The sequence below is a fragment of the Nerophis lumbriciformis genome, linkage group LG01 (genome assembly GCF_033978685.3).
Source record: "Nerophis lumbriciformis linkage group LG01, RoL_Nlum_v2.1, whole genome shotgun sequence".
NCBI lineage: Eukaryota > Metazoa > Chordata > Actinopteri > Syngnathiformes > Syngnathidae > Nerophis > Nerophis lumbriciformis.
In genome coordinates, this window is record NC_084548.2 from 22,744,163 (window position 1) to 22,764,571 (window position 20,409).

The window sequence follows — 20,409 nt, forward strand, 5'->3', positions numbered from 1 at the left end:
GTTGTTTGAAGGCATTGTATTGTTGCTTGTGAGTCTTTATACCTTGGTGAGCCGCAATGTAATATACAGTTTACTAAAGGGTAAAGTACAGCAGTTGATAGCAGAAAAAAGAAAAACATGCAAAATAGGTTGATGAATCAATTAATTGTATCACTCCTAAATTAAATTAAAGGAACATTTTACCAGAATTTGGATGAATACTCAAATAAATTAAAAAAATAGCAAAAATGTGAAACGAAAATCATGTATAGATAAGTGTCCTAATAGAGAGCTGAACCACCTCATCATTCTTCTTCATACAGGCAAGCACCCGGTGTCTGCTCTTATAGAGTTGTGCACTAAGAAACGGATGATACAGCCTGACTTCATCATGGTTCATCACAGTGGCCCGGACCACCGCAAGAATTTCCTCTTCAAGGTAATCTTTTTTTTTTCTTGACGGGGCCTAGGGGTTGGGGCAACTTTCAGCGGGCTCACGGTTCATTACATTTTCGGTACGGTAAGGGAAACAAAATACGCAACATAACCCTTCATTACTTTTTAGATGGAAATGTAAACAAGTATATTATGGACGAAGTAGTTAAAACCTTCAATAACTACTTTGTAAATATTGGACCAAATCTGGAAGAAAATATTCCTTATCCTTTGTTAATTGAGGATTTGAATGTTACCATCGACAGAAACCCAAGCTCAAAATTCCCTTACGGATGTGAAATAAGAAATATAAAAAATTTGGAATGGAGACCTATTATACAAAACTATTTTTTCTTACCTATTGGTAGCTGTTTTTGTGTATTCGGGATCTGCATAAGTCCTGGAAATGTGAAATCAAACCATGGCGGATATATAGAAAACATTCTTGCCCTTTTCCATACTTCCTTCAAACCAGTCATTTGGAATTTTCCCAATTTGTGCCGTTTTTCTCAAGTGTTACATCAGCGGATATCTCCATATATGGTAGAGAGTTACCCGTAAGAGCTTTGGGTGTGTCCGCCATTGTAGTCTGATGTTGTAGTCAATAAGCACCTTCTTTGTCTCTGTCATTCTTGTAGGGCAGACTGGCTCGTACATGCAAATGCACCCTGTGCTGTTGCCATTTCTAATACAACATAGCGTATAGTTCAAACTTATATCCGTCAGTAGACTAAACATGGAAGCGCTAAAAACTACAACATGGCTGACTGGGTGAAAACGCAGTCGAAGTGGAGGCACATAAATAAGATCGCCCAAACAACAGCGCATCCTGATGAGATGTAGTTACCATGTGAGGACACATGGTCAAATGGGATTGCCTTTTTACATATTCAACTACTCCAAACCTAACACAAAGTGCCCGGCGTTGTAAAAACACGTTGAAAAATTGCCCTCACGCTGATACCCCTATACATTTACGATCAATCTGGCCGAGTTATTAGCAATGTGGGAAGGAACAGGCCACAAAAGCCTCAAGCCTGGGGGATACAAGTGAGATCATTGAGGCTAATTCTAGCTCGGAGCAGAAGATACTGGCACACATTGACTCAAGCATGAAAGACCTAAATGGAAAAAATGGCTTCATAAAAGATGACTTAGCAAACCAAGAAACTTGTCTATAAGAGGTACAGTCTGGTATTAATGAATACTCTGACCGCACTGTAGTGCCGGAGGGCGATATCGACGAGCTCATGGTCGAGGTTGCTAAGCTAACCTAAAAGCTTGGCGGAGCGGCAGCGCAGATGTAATGCACACATTACCTAAAAGCTTGGCGGAGCGGCAGCGCCGATGTAATGCACATATGTTGGGGTTAAAGAAGGCTTTGAGAACGACGGGAAGCCCACAGAAGTAATTGCCACGAGGTTAAAAAAGATGCTGGGCTTAAATGTTAACCCAACCCTGGACCGAGCACATAGAAAAGCCTGCGGCCACCGCCAAAAGTTGGAAACTCCCCTAGAGTATTGAAGTTTCTCTACTTTCAAGAAAAGGAGAGCGCTTTCCTGCTACTTCAAGGCAAAACGATCAGCATCTTCTCTATACTACAAGGGTGAAAAAAAGAGACGTGCTGCCTTCACAGAAGCTAAACGGCTGCTCTGGGGCTGCCCTGGCGTCAAGTTTGGGGTTCTGTACCCCACAGATCTCCACATTCGTCAACGATGGGCCAGGACAGGCGGTTCACGAATCCTTCAACGGCTATAGACTTCATTCAAAGAGAACTGCGACCTTAAATGTATTTTCATATATGAAGAGATGTCATATTTTGCATTACAACCAAAGAAGACTAGATAAAGGGGACTGTGTTCACGCCAATGCACTACAGCGTGAGAATAAATGTGTCACTCATTACACTATATCGTTTTTGGACTCTCACTTGTTTTGGTTTTGTACACAATTTATTTTTCAATGTTTTAAAATGGTGTGTAAGTGACAAAAAAGTAGCTCAGCACTTAATGTCCCTCTGCTGCTCTACAGAGGGGGAAACTTTTATTTAGTTTTCATTTTCTGGTTATTTGGAGTCGATTTATATATAATAAATATATAATATATATATAATAACTATGTCTGCACTGTTGAGGGGCTATTAGGCAGTTTACAGTTAGGTTAGTTCCTACGAAGTACTAGCAATGAGGGATGTGATCTCACAGGGATATGTAGATCAGCATAAGTTTATATGGCTCCTTTTTTGTAAAGAGGGGCATTTTGTTCACATCAACATTAACCATTACGGTCAGTACAGGGAGATATTTTATTGTACCGGGCAATCTATATGGAAAGCGTATGACTTTAGAAAGTTTATATAGGCCAAAATTGGATGATCCCCAATTTTTCTCCAGTCTTATAAAACAGTTACCAGACCTTACAGAATACCAAATCATTGTAGAGGGGGCTTTGATTCTGTACTGTACTGGAACGATCAAACCCGAGACCATTCTGTAAACTCTCAAAAGCGGCTACTTTTATTCGGCATTTTATTGAGGTACAGTTGTGGTCAAAAGTTTGCATACACTTGTTGATAATAATAATAATAATAATAATGGATTGGATTTATATAGTGCTTTTCTAGACATTAAAAGCGCTTCACAGAGAAGTGAGAACCCATCATTCATTCACACCTGGTGCTGGTAAGCTACTTTCGTAGCCACAGCTGCTGCCCTGGGGTAGACTGAGGAACATAATGTCATGGTTGTCTTGAGTTTCCAATAATTTCTACAACTCTTATTTTTTTGTGATAGAGTGATTGGAGCACATACTTGTTTGTCACAAAAAACATTCATGAAGTTTGGTTCTTTGATTAATTTATTATGGGTCTACTGAAAATGTGACCAAATCTGCTGGTTCAAAAGTATACATACAGCAATGTTAATATTTGGTTAACAAGTTTCACTGCAATAAGGCGCTTTTGGTAACCATCCACAAGCTTCTGGCAAGCTGCCGGTTGAATTTTTCACCACTCCTCTTGACAAAATTGGTGCAGTTCAGCTAAATGTGTTGGTTTTCTGACATGGACTTGTTTATTCAACATTGTCCACATGTTCTCAATGGGGTTTAAGTCAGGCCATTCTAAAATCTTAATTCTAGCCTGATTTAGCCATTCCTTTACCACTTTTGATGTTTGTTTGGGGTCATTGGCCTGTTGGAACACCAAACTGCGCCCAGGACCCAACCTCTGGGCTAATGATTTTAGGTTGCCCTGAAGAATTTGGAGGTAATCCTCTTTTTTCATTGTCCCATTTACTCTCTGTAAAGCACCAGTTCCATTGGCAGCAAAACAGGCCCAGAGCATAATACTACCACCACCATGCTTGACGGTAGGTTTTGTGTTCCTGGGATTAAAGGCCTCACCTTTTCTTTTCCAAACATATTGCAGGCTATTGTGGCCAAACAGCTAAATTTTTGTTTAATCTGACCACAGAACTTTCCTTCAGAAGGTCTTGTCTTTGTCCATGTGATCAACAGCAAACTTTAGACAAGCCTTAAGGTGTCACTTCTGGAGCAAGGGCTTCCTTCTTGCATGGTAGCCTCTCAGTCCATGGCGATGCAAAACACGCTTGACTGTGGACACTGACACCTGTGTTCCAGCAGCTTCGAATTCATTGCAGACCTGCTTTTTAGTGGTTCTCGGTTCTTGATCATCCTGACCAATTTTCTCCCAGCAGCCGGTGATAGCTTGAGTTTTCTTCCTGATCGTGGCAATGACAATCTGTGCCATGCACTTTATACTTACAAACAATTGTCTGCACAGTTGCTCTTGGGACCTTAAGCTGCTTTGAAATGGCTCCAAGTGACTTTCCTGACTTGTTGAAGTCAATGATTAGTTTTTTCAATCATAATCACTCACATGGAGTTAAGTGGCCATGCCATGAAGCTAAATTGATTTGATTGTAACTTTTCTACATCACCAAAAGTGATCATGTATGTTGCTGTATATATCTTTTGACCCAGCAGATTGGGTCACATTTTCAGTAGACCCATAATAAATTCATAAAAGAACCAAACTTTTTGTGACAAAAAAGTATGTGCTGCAATCACTCTATTACAAAAAAATAAGTAGAAATTATTGCAAACTCAAGACAGCCATGACATTATGTCCTTCACAAGTGTATGTAAACTTTTGACCATGACTGTATATGCTATTTATGAACCATAAAGGAATAGTAACCCAACTACTAAACAATTTTCTTTTTTCTCTCCTGTACATCAATCATACTCAAGAATATATATATTTTTGACATATACAGTAGTTTATTACCCAACATAACAGGGTGCCAAAATAACATAACTGTAATCTCTGACCATAGCCCGGTCCAATTGAACGTTAGTTTCCCTGAATGCCCAAGGCCGAGTTGCACCTGGCAGCTCGATCCTCTACTCATGTCTAAAGACGCCTACAAAAAGATGATTTCTGACCAACTAGATTATTTCCTAGAACTCAATCAAACTCTAGGAATGAAAATTAATATTATCTCTGAGGCATTTATGGCCAGATCATTCCTTACACTGCATTTCATAAACTTTTTAGATGTGGAAAAGGCATTCGACTGCGTTGAATGGGGGTGCATATTTGCAGTTTTAGAGAAATGCAACTTTGGCTCCTCCTTTCAAAAATGTATTCAGACATTGTCTCTTCGCCCTTATGGCGGCAGTGTGTACAAACAATGTTGTCTCAGACTTTTTTGACCTGTTCAGGGGTTGCAGACAAGGATGTATGTAGCCTCTCTCTCGAGCTATTTAATTTGGCCATCTAGCGATATAGCTGTAAGAATATATAATGAAGTCATGGGGATTTCTAGGCAAGTCACAACACATGGTCTCTTTATATGCGGACGATCTGCTAACCCATCTAAACTAACCAAATTTTTGCCCAAGTTGTTTAAAATACTGGGCAACGTTGGACATTTATCAGAAATAAATAGAATTATTTGAAAAGTTTATTGTTCCCAAGTAATAACACTGATTGTGACTCTTCAATGTTCCCCTTTAACTTAGGGAATTACGTATTTAGATTTGTATTCATAAATGTCACCCGCACAGTGGCAGGACTAGGCACTCACAATTTCAATACGCTGTTAGAACAAACATCACAGGACTTTAAAAAGTAGGCGACATTACTGATCTCTCTCGCAGGATAAATAAAAAGATCAAAATGTCTGGGAAGGAAAGCAGGTGGTCTTGGGATACCCAATTTTAAGTTATTCTATTGGGCACCAAACATCGCCAAATTAACATTTGTAATGTGCATATGAGAGTGAGGATTCTGAGGAATGTGAAATTTGGACAAAAACAGAGTTAAAATCCAACTGAATGCCTCTGTTGACATCAATCAATCAATCAATCAATCAATGTTTATTTATATAGCCCTAAATCACAAGTGTCTCAAAGGGCTGCACAAGCCACAACGACATCCTCGGTACAAAGCCCACATAAGGGCAAGGAAAAACTCACCCCAGTGGGACGTCGATGTGAATGACTATGAGAAACCTTGGAGAGGACCGCATATGTGGGTAACCCCCCCCCCCCCCCTCTAGGGGAGACCGAATGCAATGGATGTCGAGTGGGTCTGACATAATATTGTGAGAGTCCAGTCCATAGTGGATCCAACATAATAGTAAGAGTCCAGTCCATGTAGGGCCAGCAGGACACCATCCCGAGCGGAGACGGGTCAGCAGCGCAGAGATGTTCCCAGCCGATGCACAGGCGAGCGGTCCACCCCGGGTCCCAACTCTGGACAGCCAGCACTTCATCCATGGCCACCGGACCTTTGCCCCCCTTCCCCCCTCCACAAGGAAGAGGGGAGCAGAGGAGAAAAGAAAAGAAACGGCAGATCAACTGGTCTAAAAGGGGGGTCTATTTAAAGGCTAGAGTATACAAATGAGTTTTAAGATGGGACTTAAATGCTTCTACTGAGGTAGCATCTCTAATTGTTACCGGGAGGGCATTCCATAGTACTGGAGCCCGAATAGAAAATGCTCTATAGCCCGCAGACTTTTTTTGGGCTCTGGGAATCACTAATAAGCCGGAGTTCTTTGAACGCAGATTTCTTGCCGGGACATATGGTACAATACAATCGACAAGATAGGACGGAGCTAGACCGTTTAGTATTTTATACGTAAGTAGTAAAACCTTAAAGTCGCATCTTAAGTGCACAGGAAGCCAGTGCAGGTGAGCCAGTATAGGCGTAATATGATCAAACTTTCTTGTTCTTGTCAAAAGTCTAGCAGCCGCATTTTGTACCAATTGTAATCTTTTAATGCTAGACATAGGGAGACCCGAAAATAATACGTTAAAGTAGTCGAGACGAGACGTAACGAACGCATGAATAATGATCTCAGCGTCGCTAGTGGATAAAATAGAACGAATTTTAGCGATATTACGGAGATGAAAGAAGGCCGTTTTAGTAACACTCTTAATGTGTGATTCAAACGAGAGAGTTGGGTCGAAGATAATACCCAGATTCTTTACTGATTCGCCTTGTGTAATTGTTTGGTTGTCAAATGTTAAGGTGGTATTATTAAATAAATGTCGGTGTTTAGCAGGACCGATAATCAGCATTTCCGTTTTCTTGGCGTTGAGTTGCAAGAAGTTAGCAGACATCCATTGTTTAATTTCATTAAGACACGCCTCCAGCTGACTACAATCCGGCGTGTTAGTCAGCTTTAGGGGCATGTAGAGTTGGGTGTCATCAGCATAACAATGAAAGCTAACACCGTATTTGCGTATGATGTCGCCTAGCGGCAGCATGTAAATACTAAAGAGTGCAGGGCCAAGAACCGAACCCTGAGGAACTCTGCACGTTACCTTAACATAGTCCGAGGTCACATTATTATGGGAGACGCACTGCATCCTGTCAGTAAGATAAGAGTTAAACCACGACAAGGCTAAGTCTGACATACCAATACGTGTTTTGATACGCTCTAATAAAATATTATGATCTACGGTATCGAAAGCAGCGCTAAGATCAAGAAGGTTAACATGGTGCCTCGATCACGGCAGTAACATAGTAATTGCAGCTCTTGACATATTGAGCGGGTGAGCTCCTGCATCACTTCTAAGATGATATGCTAGATTATAAATCAGGACTTGCACCTGTATAGTAGAAGGTTGTGGCCATAAACTGAGAAGTTATTCAACTTTGAAATCCAACGTAGACCCAAAGACAACGCTAGGAAGACTCGGCATGGTGCACCTTTGCTCCGTATATTTTTTTACCTGAGGAGTGAGTATTATGATAAATTAATCATCCAAACAGGGAACACAAGTATTGTGCTGAAAGATATAAACCTCCCATTAGTCGACATCCCTGTGAGAGCAGACAATGTACAGTCAGTGATTGTTTATTATTTTTTTAATAGTTGGTATTTCTTCTTCAGCACTTAGCAATACTGCTGCATGATGTAATGTTTCACTGTTTAGGACCCAGTTTAAAAAATTGTAGCTCATTTTCCATATATTTAGGCTAAAAAATATAAGGTTGTAGATCATCATTTGTCCCAAAGTAGTCGTCGTTGGCTCAAATTAAGTCTGCTGTAATTAGTAGTAGTTAGAGGTAAGGAAAAATTATTGATTCTCGATGCCATGATTAGAATGTGGGCGATTCATGATTCGATGGACAAATGTCCAAACATTTAACATTTCCATCCATCCATTTCGCGGGTCGCGGGGGGTGCTGGAGCCTATCCCTGCTGCACTCGGGCGGAAGGCGAGGAACAACACAGATATTTACATATGTTAAATAAAGTAATGCACACTGTTCAAAAATATAGCATTAATGCTAATGTTCTCTAAATGTTAGTTCTGTGTTTGGTTCCAACTAACCAATAAGAAAAATTAGCCAACATTCTTTTAACCCTGGGGATTCCCTAATTGTTGTGAACGTTATAGGTCCCAAGACCCAAAAAGGTCTCAGCCATTAAAGTCTTAAAAGTAAATCATATATATATATATATATATATATATATATATATATATATATATATATATATATATATATATATATATGTATATATATATATATATATATATATATATATATATATATATATATATATATTTATATGTCCAAGAGGGACAAGTGGTAGAAAATGGATGGATGTTGGCATGTATTTGCAACATTTATTTTACATAAATAATTGCATAAACCTGCATTCTAGTACATATGACATGCTGCAGATAAAAGCCACACTTTTGTATATTGCTCAAATGCTTCAGTGCATTGACACATGCATTCATATTTTTGTAACCACATCCACACAGCTCTTATGTCACTACAATCATTGTTCTTATTACACATACTATGAGTTGTTGGCAGATTCCAAGCAACTACGCTTCTAATATGAATATATGGTACTCTGATCTTATCTTGTGGTTTTTGAGTCAAAATATACCTAATAGGATGTACACATATTTCAAAGGGAAATGCTTGGATTCATTTGTATTTTCATAGAAAAATCATGATAAAATAACAGGTTTACAGTATAGGTTATAAAGGGAGTCAATAGGGGACAAAATAGTCCTTGGGCCTATAATATATACTAACTGTAATGCTCATGATTAAAATATTTTGTGCAAATAACATATTTTGAGAGGAATTCCTTTACAACTCCTGTGGCCATATTTTATCCTGCTCACTTTTAAAATTAAAATTATGTTGCATGATCTCATCCTAAACGGAAAAAAAAGGACCGGAAAAGGTCCTGGGTCACCCAGAGGAATTAATATTATGTGTTAGCTGGGTTAGCGCTGACACACATGGACGAGTGAGGAGGAAAAGATAAGCTATGACAGCCGCGGCGCTAAGATAGCTTGAATGTGAAGTAGTGAAACAAGAAAAGAAACACAAGGCTAAAAGGAACCACGTTACAGTAGAAAGTGACCAGCTAAGAAGAGGAAATTAGCAACTAGATTAATAAATCTGGAGAGACAATAATATCCACACAGTACAGCCGCTAGCTACAGCTTCAAGCCAATGGCTTTGTCCTGGGAAGTAATTGGGAAGTGTGTTGTGGGGGTGAAAGGTTGTGCGAGTTTCCGCGGGGATACAAAGACACAGAGATGTAGTTTGTTGTAGTGGTGCGTTGTATTTTGTGAATAAAAGAGACACTGGGAATATGTCTGAACCTTCATTCCTTGGAATGTTATAATATGATGAAGCAGATAGATGACAAGCCGCAAATGTATGATGACTAGGGCCAAAGTGTCTGAACATTCTGTAATTTTATAAGACACAAAAATATATTATATAAAGGATGCCTTTGCCAAGTGGGGACTTTTTATATGTGTTCACTTAACAGGCTACTGCTGTTCTCACATACCTAGTTTTACATATTTGTATTTGCTGTGGGCACCAATTAAAAAATCGGAAATGACGCAATACTGCATACACAGTATCCAAAGGATGTAAGCGGTAGAATATGGATTGATGGATGGATTAAACATATTAATAATAAATAAAGGTAAAATGTATAATACATAATAATAGTATACATTATATTAACAATATGTATTATAATACATATAAATAATGTCCAAATGTAAATAATTGATTTATATTTGAATCGTAGCCCCTGAATCGTGAGGTGCCCAAAGATTCCTACATCTAGTAGAAGTTGTTGTTGATGGCAATAGTGAACGTTGCTTTGCGCTTTTTGAAATAAAAATTAAAAAGTTCAGAGAATGCGTAAAATGACCAAAATACGGTAAATGTTACCTCGTATTTTGAATGTACCTGTTACTACATTGCATATATACTTACAGCATGTATATAAAACATTGTTGGAGGTTTTTTGGATGTTTTTAGAAGGCGTATAGGTGTTATATATCAAATGCCCATTACCTGCATTGTTAGCTGCTTCTTACTAGTGTTTTTTACCATTTATAATGAACAAAATAGAGAAAGACGTGTGTTCTTTTCTCATACAGGGATTTTGAATGATAGGTAAAATTAAAAAGTGCAGTTACCCTTTTGGGGTTGCTCCACCCAAAGTGCACATATTGGCTAGAGGTGCGCAGGGAGTGGAGAATGATCTGTGGCCAGAATCTGCTCAATTGCATACCTTTTTCATTTAGAAACATGGGAGAATAGGGCCCAAAGTTTTTAAAAACACCTGACTTAAACATCATAAGAGGGTATCCAGGCTTTGTATTCTCCTTGGCACTACAGCTAGCCATGACTACCTCTAACCAAAGGCTGTTTTGGCCTCCTAAATCTACTCTTCTGTGCTAAATTGGTCACAGTTTTGTCTGCTTTTAGAGACACTACCTGTTAGTGGAAGTGCATAGCAATGGAAAATGTACACTTGTTGTTCCTCATTTGTAATGTGTATCTTGTGGGAATGGGTGTTCCATACTGAAAAATGGAAATGAGAATACATGTACCCTTACACGCCTCAATGCAATGTGTATTTAACAGGTCACAGTGAATGGTGTGGACTACCAGCCCCAGACAGCAAGCCCAAACAAGAAACATGCCAAGGCAATGGCGGCAACAGTGGCACTGCAGGCTCTTGGAGAGGTATTGAGTCCAAATCCACTGAACAAAAATATAAATGCAACACTTTTGTTTTTGCTTAAACTTTTACTTAATACACAAACAACCTATTCCTCTCAAATATTGTTCACAAATATGTCTAAATCGGTGTTAGTGAGTGCTAGTTCTTTGCCAAGATAATCCATCCCACCTCACAGGTGTGGCATATCAAGATGCTGATTTAACAGCATGATTATTGCACAGGTGTGCCTTAGGCTGTCCACAATAAAAGGCCACACTGAAATGTGCAGTTTTATCACACGACACAATGTCGCACGTTTAGAGGGAGTGTGCAGTTGGCATGCTGACTGCAGGAATGTCCATCAGAACCTGTGAATTGAGTGCTCATTTCTCTACCATAAGTCCTCTCCAAAGGCGTTTCAGAGAATTTGGCAGTACATCCAACCAGCCTTACAAATTCAGACCACATGTAACCACATCCAGCTGGTGCGCCTCCATGATCGTCTGAGAGCAGCCACCTGGACACTGCTGCAACAATTGTTTTGCATCATCAAAACATTTCTGCACAAACTGTGAGAAACCGCCTCAGAAGCCCATCTGCATGCTCGTCGTCCTCATCAGGATCTCGACCTGACTGCAGTTCGTCTTCTTAACCGACTTGAGTGGTCAAGTGCTCACATTCGATGGCGTCTGGCACTTTGGAGAGGTGTTCTCCTCACAGATAATTCACGGTTTTCACTGTTCAGCGTGTGTTGTCAGCGTTGCTGATGTCAACGTTGTGAATCGAGTGGCCCAAGGTTGGGGTTAGTTGATGGTATGGGCAGGCGTATGTTATGGACAATGAACGCAAGTACATTTTATTGATGGCATTTTGAATGCACAGAGATACCGAGAGGAGATTCTGAGGCCCATTGTTATGCCATTCACCCAAGACCATCACCTCATGTTGCAACATGACAATGCATGGCACCATGTTGCAAGGATCTGTACACAATTCCTGGAAGCTAAAAACATCCTAGTTCTTGCATGGTCACCCGACATATCACTCATTGAGCATGTTTGGGATGCTGTGGATCGGCGTATACAACAGTGTGTTCCAGTTCCTGCCAATATCCATTGGGCAGCCCAAGGCACACCTGTGAAATAATCATGTTGTTTAATCAGCATCTTTTTTTATTTAAGATTTATTTAGGATTTTCAATTTTTTCAACACATAAACAGTATACATTGAAATGTTGGCAATGCAAATGTCCACAAAACACCACAGGAGACAACAAGAAGACACATTTCAATAAGACTGAACTTAACAGTCAGTGGCGAAAAAAAAAAAAGTATATATAAAGCATACACCCACGTACGTACACAAGTACAGTAAAGTGTTATGAAAAAATAAAACCAAGGATATGCATATATGTATACGAACATACACACACATACACATACATGAACCCCCCCCCCCCGCCCAAAAAAAAATAAAAATACTGTATTTTCTGCACTATAAGGCGCACCTAAAAACCTCCAATTTTCTCAAAAGCTGACAGTGCGCCTTATAATCCAGTGTGCCTTATATAGGGACCAATATTGAGCCACAACAGGTCTCGCAACTACGGTAAGCAGCCGTCGACTTCATTTTCCCCCGTAAGAGAAGAAGCGCGCGGCGCATGCTGGGATATATGACTGTGCGAGGCGTGCCTTTTCATTTCCATTTGTGTGTTTATGTAAAGACCCCAAAATGGCTCCTATTAAGAGACACATTTGGTGGATCGTAAATGCCTGGGCTGATATATCAGTCTCAACTGTGGTCCGAGCTTTCAGGAAGGCAGAAATTGTCACTGAACTGCTCGACATCAGCAGCGACACTGACTCGATTAATGACGACTTCGACGAGACATGTTGGATGCTGTATTCGCCCAACTGTTTAATTCGGACACTGAAGAAGAAGAATTTGAGGGATTCGTGGATGAGGAGTAACTTAAAGTGAGCTTTACATGTTTATTTTGTGTGTTGTGTTGTGTGACGTTCCATGTCTACCGATCACCACCTGCTGATGAGTTGGCAGCGATGGTGGGGGAGGATGCCGGACAGACCTGGCAGGCCCAAACGCATTGTGAGGGTCTGCTGGGAACGTCTGGCAGAGTCTCTTGTCAGAGAGCGTTTCAATTCCCACCTCCGGAAGAACTTTGAACATGTCACGAGGGAGGTGCTGGACATTGAGTCCGAGTGGACCATGTTCCGCACCTGTATTGTCGAGGCGGCTGAATGGAACTGTGGCCGCAAGGTAGTTGGTGCCTGTCGTGGCGGTAATCCTAGCACCAGTTGGTGGACACCGGTGGTGAGGGATGCCGTCAAGCTGAAGGAGGAGTAATATCGGGTTCTTTTGGCTCATAGGACTCCGGAGGCAGCAGACAGGTACCGACAGGCCAAGTGGTGTGCAGCTTCAGCGGTCACAGAGGCAAAAACTCGAACATGGGAGGAGTTCGAGGAAGCCGTGGAAAACGACTTCCGGGCGGCTTCGAAGCGATTCTGGACCACCATCCGCCGCCTCAGGAAGAAGAAGCAGTGCACTGTCAACACCATGTATGGTGCGGATAATGTTCTGCTGACCTCGACTGCGGATGTTGTGGATCGGTGGAGGGAATACTTCGAAGACCACCTCAATCCCACCAACATGTCTTCTTATGAAGAAGCAGTACCTGGGGAATCTGTGGTGGGCTCTCCTATTTCTGGGGCTGAGGTTGCTGAGGTAGTTAAAAAGCTCCTCGGTGGCAAGGCCCCGGGGGTGGATGAGATCCGCCTGGAGTTCTTAAGGCTCTGGATGCTGTGGGGCTGTCTTGGTTGACAAGACTCTGCAGCATCGCGTGGACATCGGGGGCGGTACCTCTGGATTGGCAGACCGGGGTAGTGGTTCCTCTCTTTAAGAAGGGGAACCGGAGGGTGTGTTCCAACTATTGTGGATCACAGTCCTCAGCCTTCCCGGTAAGGTTTATTCAGGTGTACTGGAGAGGAGGCTACGCCGGATAGTCGAACCTCGGATTCAGGAGGAACAGTGTGGTTTTCGTCCTGGTCGTGGAACTGTGGACCAGCTCTATACTCTCGGCAGGGTCCTTGAGGGTGCATGGGAGTTTGCCCAAACAGTCTACATGTGCTTTGTGGACTTGGAGAAGGCATTTGATCGTGTCCCTCGGGAAGTCTTGTGGAGAGTGCTCAGAGAGTATGGGGTATCGGACTGTCTGATTGTGGCGGTCCGCTCCCTGTATGATCAGTGTCAGAGCTTGGTCCGCATTGCCGGCAGTAAGTCGGACACGTTTCCAGTGAGGGTTGGACTCCGCCAAGGCTGCCCTTTGTCACCGATTCTGTTTATAACTTTTATGGACAATTTCTCGGCGCAGTCAAGGCGTTGAGGGGATCCGGTTTGGTGGCTGCAGGATTAGGTCTCTGCTTTTTGCAGATGATGTGGTCCTGATGGCTTCATCTGGCCAGGATCTTCAGCTCTCACTGGACCGGTTCTCAGCCGAGTGTGAAGCGACTGGGGTGAGAATCAGCACCTCCAAGTCCGAGTCCATGGTTCTCGCCCGGAAAAGGGTGGAATGCCATCTCCGGGTTGGGGAGGAGACCCTGCCCCAAGTGGAGGAGTCCAAGTACCTAGGAGTCTTGTTCACAAGTGAGGGAAGAGTGGATTGTGAGATTGACAGGTGGATCTGTGCGGCGTCTTCAGTAATGCGGACGCTATATCGATCCGTTGTGGTGAAAAAGTAGCTGAGCCGGAAGGCAAAGCTCTCAATTTACCGGTCGATCTACGTTCCCATCCTCACCTATGGTTATGAGCTTTGGGTTATGACCGAAAGGACAAAATCACGAGTACAAGCGGCCGAAATGAGTTTCCTCCGCCGGGTGGCGGGGCTCTCCCTTAGAGATAGGGTGAGAAGCTCTGTCATCCGGGGGGAGTTCAAAGTAAAGCCGCTGCTCCTCCAAATCGAGAGGAGCCAGATGGGGTGGTTCAGGCATCTGGTTAGGATGCCACCCGAACGCCTCCCTAGGGAAGTGTTTAGGGCACGTCCAACCGGTAAGAGGCCACGGGGAAGACCCAGGAGACGTTGGGAAGACTAGGTCTCCCGGCTGGCCTGGGAACGCCTCGGGATCCCCGGGGAAGAGCTGGACGAAGTGGCTGGGGAAAGGAAAGTCTGGGCTTCCCTGCTTAGGCTGCTGCCCCCGCGACCCGACCTCGGATAAGCGGAAGAAGATGGATGGATGGGTGTTGTGTGACATTAACGTTTGAGCAACGTTGAGTTAGTGATATGTCATTGCTTTGCACAGCCTCTACTGTAGCGTCTATTCTATGTGCCTTATAATGCAGTGCGCCTTATATATGAACGTTTTAAATTAGGCCATTCATTGAAGGTGCGCCTTATAATCCGGTGCGCCTTATAGTGCGGAAAATGCGGTAATAATAATAATAATAAACCCTACTAAGGTAATAATACAATTAAATTAATGTGCGCCACTACTATACCTTGGAACGTATAATGTTGAGCAAGTAAACTGAGAATTTTAAGTTGATCATTGGGGTGCGCCTGAACAATAGCAGCAACATCCAGGCTCAAGGAATCCACATGTTCCTGAAATGAATGCCATATTTTGGTGAACTTTGCATTAGAGCCCCAAAGACAGTGCCTTATCTTTTCCAACCTCATGAAGGACAGAGCATCTCTTATCCACGTTGAGTGAGAGGGGGGGCTGGGATTCTTCCAACGCATTAGGACGGCCCTCCTTGCAAGCAAGCTAAGAAAAGCTACAAGATCGGCAAAATAGATCGGCAGTGAAAAGTTTGGAGGTACCACTCCGAATAACGCCACTATGGGAGAGGGACAAATATGAACTAAAGTGACAGCTGAGAGTGAAAGAAACACATATTTCCAAAACTGGGACAGGGCAGGTCCAAAACTAGGGATGTCCGATAATATCGGACTGCCGATATTATCAGCCGATAAATGCTTTAAAATATCTGAAATTATCACTATCGGTTTCAAAATTATCGGTATCGGTGTCAAAGAGTAAAATGTATGACTTTTTAAAACGCCGCTGTGTACACGGACGTGGGGAGAAGTACAGAGCGCCAATAAACCCTAAAGGCACTTCCTTTGCGTGCCGGCCGAGTCACATAATATCTATGGCTTTTCATACACACAAGTGAATGTAATACATATTTGGTCAACAGCCATACAGGTGGTCGTATAAACAACTTTAACACTGTTACAAATATGCGCCACACTGTGAACCCACACCAAACAAGAATGACAAACACATTTCGGGAGAACATCCGCACCATAGCACAACATAAACACAACAGAACAAATACCAAGAACCCCTTGCAGCACAAACTCTTCCGGGACACTACCCCCTACCCCCCCACCTCAACCCCGCCCCACCACCCCAACCCCGCCCACCTCAACCTCCTCATGCTCTCTCAGGGAGAGCATGTCCCAAATTCCAAGCTGCTGTTTTGAGGCATGTTAAAAAAAAAAATGCACTTTCTGACTTCAATAATAAATATGGCAGTGCCATGTTGGTATTTTTTTTCATAACTTGAGTTGATATATTTTGAAAAACCTTGTTACATTGTTTAATGCACCCAGCGGCGCATCACAGCAAAATTAGACATAATAATGTGTTAATTCCACGACTGTATATGTCGGTATCGGTTGATATCGGAATCGGTAATTAAGAGTTGGACAATATCGGAATATCGGATATCGGCAAAAAAGCCATTATCGGACATCTCTATCCAAAACATATGGGTAAGGCTACCCCTTGATGACACTTATCGCAAATGGGATCAAGTTCAGTGAAAACACGAGCCAGTTTGGTTTTGGACCAGAGGACTCTGTATACCACCTTTTATTGTATGACCATGTGCCTTGCACATATCAAGGAAGAGTGGACCCGTTTGAAAACCTGGTCCAAGGTATCTTTCTCTATTCCAATGTTGAGTGCTGAAGACCATGTTGCACGCAAATCCCCAGTCACCGCAAGGCATAAACTGATGTCTGTGTATAGTTTAGAGATATTGCCCTTAGAATATGGATTGAGTTTAAATAGAGAGTATGTCAGTGTTGCAGGTGGAACTTTGTGTAAAACAGGGGAGTGCTTTCATACAAAGTCCCTAATTTGCAAATATCGGAAGAACTGGTTTCTGTGAAGACTAAATTTGTGGGCTAATTGATCAAAGGACGCAAATGTTTCATTAACCAGGTGTGAATGAATGATGGGTTGTCACTTCTCTGTGAGCGCTTTGAGTATCTAATAATAGAAAAGCGCTATATAAAATCTAATCCATTATTATTATTATTATTATTATTGATGTAAAGATCACTAATGGATCAAATCCTGGCAGTCTCCCGGGCTATCACTAACAGGGGTTTAAGTTAATTGGGGACGAGAGAGGGACAGAGTAAAGTCCAAAATTTATTTTAGATTGAGCCCAAATGTTAAGAGAATTTTTAACAATTGTATTATCAGAATAAGCTAACGGTGACATCTGAGAAAGGCACATAAGAGACTTTAGTGCAGAAGAATTGCAGGAGGCCTCCTCAATCTGTAGCCATGGTGGTGGTTGGTTGCTAATATAGCACCAGTGTAGCATGCTACGAATGTTAACAGCCCAATAGTAAAATAAAAAATTTGGCAGAGACAACCCACCTAAGTCCCTGGGAGACTGCAAAGTGTTTTTCCGAATTCCAGGAGTCGTTTTGTTCCAAAACTTAAAAACTTTAAGATCGAGGAATCAAGATCACGGAAAAAGTGTTTTGGGATTAATATAGGTAAGCTTTGAACAATGTACAAAAATTTAGGGAGAAGATTCATTTTAATGCAATTAATTATTCCAGCAAGAGACAAAGAAAAAAAACACCAACGCACAGAATCCTCATTCACCTTGCTTAAAAGTGGTGAAAAGTTGTGGCCTAATAAATCTGAGCACTTTCTAGTAACGCAGATGCCCAAGTATACCAATTTATCCATAGAGACTTTAAAGGGAAGGTCCGAAAGGGCATATGTTGTAGCTGCAGAATTGACAGGCATAACTTCACTTTTTTGGATATTTAGCTTATAACCTGATAGCTTCCCGAACTTGTCCTGTAATGTCCTCAGTGGAGGAATAGATCTACCAGGGTCAGACATGAACAATAAGAGGTCATCCGCATACAGTGACAGCTTGTGCACCTGTCCTCCCCTCAAAATACTAGGCATTTGGCTGGACCTAATGTGGACTGCCAAGGGTTCAATGGCGATTGCGAATAATAGGGGTGATGGTGCGCAGCCCTGGCGAGTTCTACGAGAGAGAGAGAAATATTCTGAGCAGTCATTGTTTGTTCGGACTCTAGCGAGAGGGAATGCATATAGAAGCTTGACCCATGATATATATTTACGACCAAAGCCAAATTTTTCTAATGTAAAAAATAGGTAATTTCATTCCACTCAATCGAACACCTTTTCTGCATCAATTGAGATGGTAACTTCAGGGATGCAAGTTGTCAAAGTGGAATATAAAATATTTAGAAAGCGCCTGACATTGGGAAAGGACTGTCTTTCCCTGATTGATAAAAGTTTGGTCTGTAGAAATAATAGAGGACACAACGGTTTCCAGGCGAGCTGCTATCTTAGCTAAAAGTTTTACCTCAGCACAAAGTAGCAAGATAGGGCGATAGTAACCGCATAACAGAGGACCTTTATCCTTTTTTAGTGAAAGTGATATGGTGGCCTGGCGCAGTGTGGGAGGAAGGACACCTGTCTGGAAGGATTCGTTGTACTTGTTCAATAAAAGTGGGGACAGTTTGTCAACAAAGGTCTTATAAAGTTCAGCAGGAAATCCGTCAGGGCCTGGACCCCGCCCCCCCGTATTGACCTCAGGACAGACTTTAGTTGTTCAAGGGTCAAGAGTTTGTCCAGCCCAGCAGACATTTTAGGGTCAATAGTTGGGATCTCTAGCAACTCAAAGAACGTTTGGTAGTGTGACTCGTCGCACATGCTCTGAGGAGTATGGAGCTTTGTAATAAGTCTTACATTTATTATTTATAGTTACTGGATCAACGGATACCATTGTACCAGTGTCTATCTGTGAGATATGCGTGGACAAAGGGGTTTGTCACCTGATTCGTAGAAATTTGAGCGTGTTCTTAATAATGCTGCTGCTGCCTCCTCCGATGCCATGATATCGAACTCTGCTTTTTTAGTGAGTAATTCTTTAAGTAGACCAGCATCAGGTGATATTGCACATCTATCCTGCAACTCTGTGATACTTGTTGATAGATGCCCTCTCTTTTCATTAGCAATCTTTCTTTTGTAGGCAGAATAAGAAATTACCTGCCCACGAAGATAAGCCAAATTGTTGATGCAGACACCTCTTCATTCACGTTGGTTAAGATGAACAAGTCAATACTGTTTTCTAATAGACGTAATAAAATCTGACTCACAGAGCAAAAGGGTACTGAAGCGCCAGAGAGAGCGTGACATTGGCCTGCCTGGAAGGGAGATGTTGACAACAACCGTTGCATGATCAGAAATAACTATTGGACCATAAGAACAAGAGCAGACAGAAGGTCTTAGTCTATTGTCAATGAGAAATAAGTCTATTCGAGAGAAAGTACCGTGTGGCAGGTAAACTGCCTGGCAGGTGTCTGAAATGCCATACTGCTCCATAAAGGACTGAATGACTCGGGCTGATTTTTAAGGGTGGGGATTTATGTTCAAAGAACAGTCTAAGGACGTATCAAGGCAGCAATTAAAATCTCCTCCAAGGACAAGATAGGTAGAATTTAAGTTCAGACGGAAAAAAACTTTTAGAAAAATGATTCGTTATCCCAGTTAGGACCAATAATATTAACCAGAGTCAAATTGTTGCCACCAATGCTTCCCGTGACAATGACATACCTGCCGTTTGGATCCGATATACTGTAACTGTCGACATTGAAAATGGAACAGATTTATGTATGAGAATAGCCGCCCCTCTAGCCCTACTTGAGAAGGTGGAATGGTAAAGTTGTCCCTCACTGACACAAACGCCTCCAACTGCGTGACAATAGTTTGGCCGGCTTTACGGATCACTTTATCAATCCGGTTTGAGGCCCTTTTGCTGGTGCTGCTCCCCCAACAAACCACTGCAAAGTACAGGGCACTGGCCACAACAGACTGATGAAGTATCTCCAACAGCTTGCTGCACACATTAAAAGCGAACATTATCACCAGACCTATGTAAGCGTCAATATTTACCTTGATGTTGCAGAAAAAAGACCATATATTTTTTTAACCGATTTCCGAACTCTAAATGGGTGAATTTTGGCGAATGAAACGCCTTTCTATTATTCGCTCTCGGAGCGATGACGTGACGTCACATCGGGAAGCAATCCGCCATTTTCTCAAACACATTACAAACACCAAGTCAAATCAGCTCTGTTATT

General features: G+C 42.0%; 1 protein-coding gene across 4 annotated transcripts in view; it reads left to right on the top strand.

The window, feature by feature from the left end:
• sonb (SON DNA and RNA binding protein b) overlaps nucleotides 1-20,409 on the top strand; it is a 110,248-nt gene that overhangs the window by 81,790 nt on the left and 8,049 nt on the right. For all 4 annotated transcript variants that reach the window (XM_061977237.1, XM_061977229.1, XM_061977244.1 and 1 more), the window contains exons 18-19: nucleotides 303-418; nucleotides 10,880-10,981. In XM_061977237.1, the coding sequence (XP_061833221.1) occupies nucleotides 303-418; nucleotides 10,880-10,981 (218 nt within the window). The remainder of the gene's footprint in view (nucleotides 1-302; nucleotides 419-10,879; nucleotides 10,982-20,409) is intronic.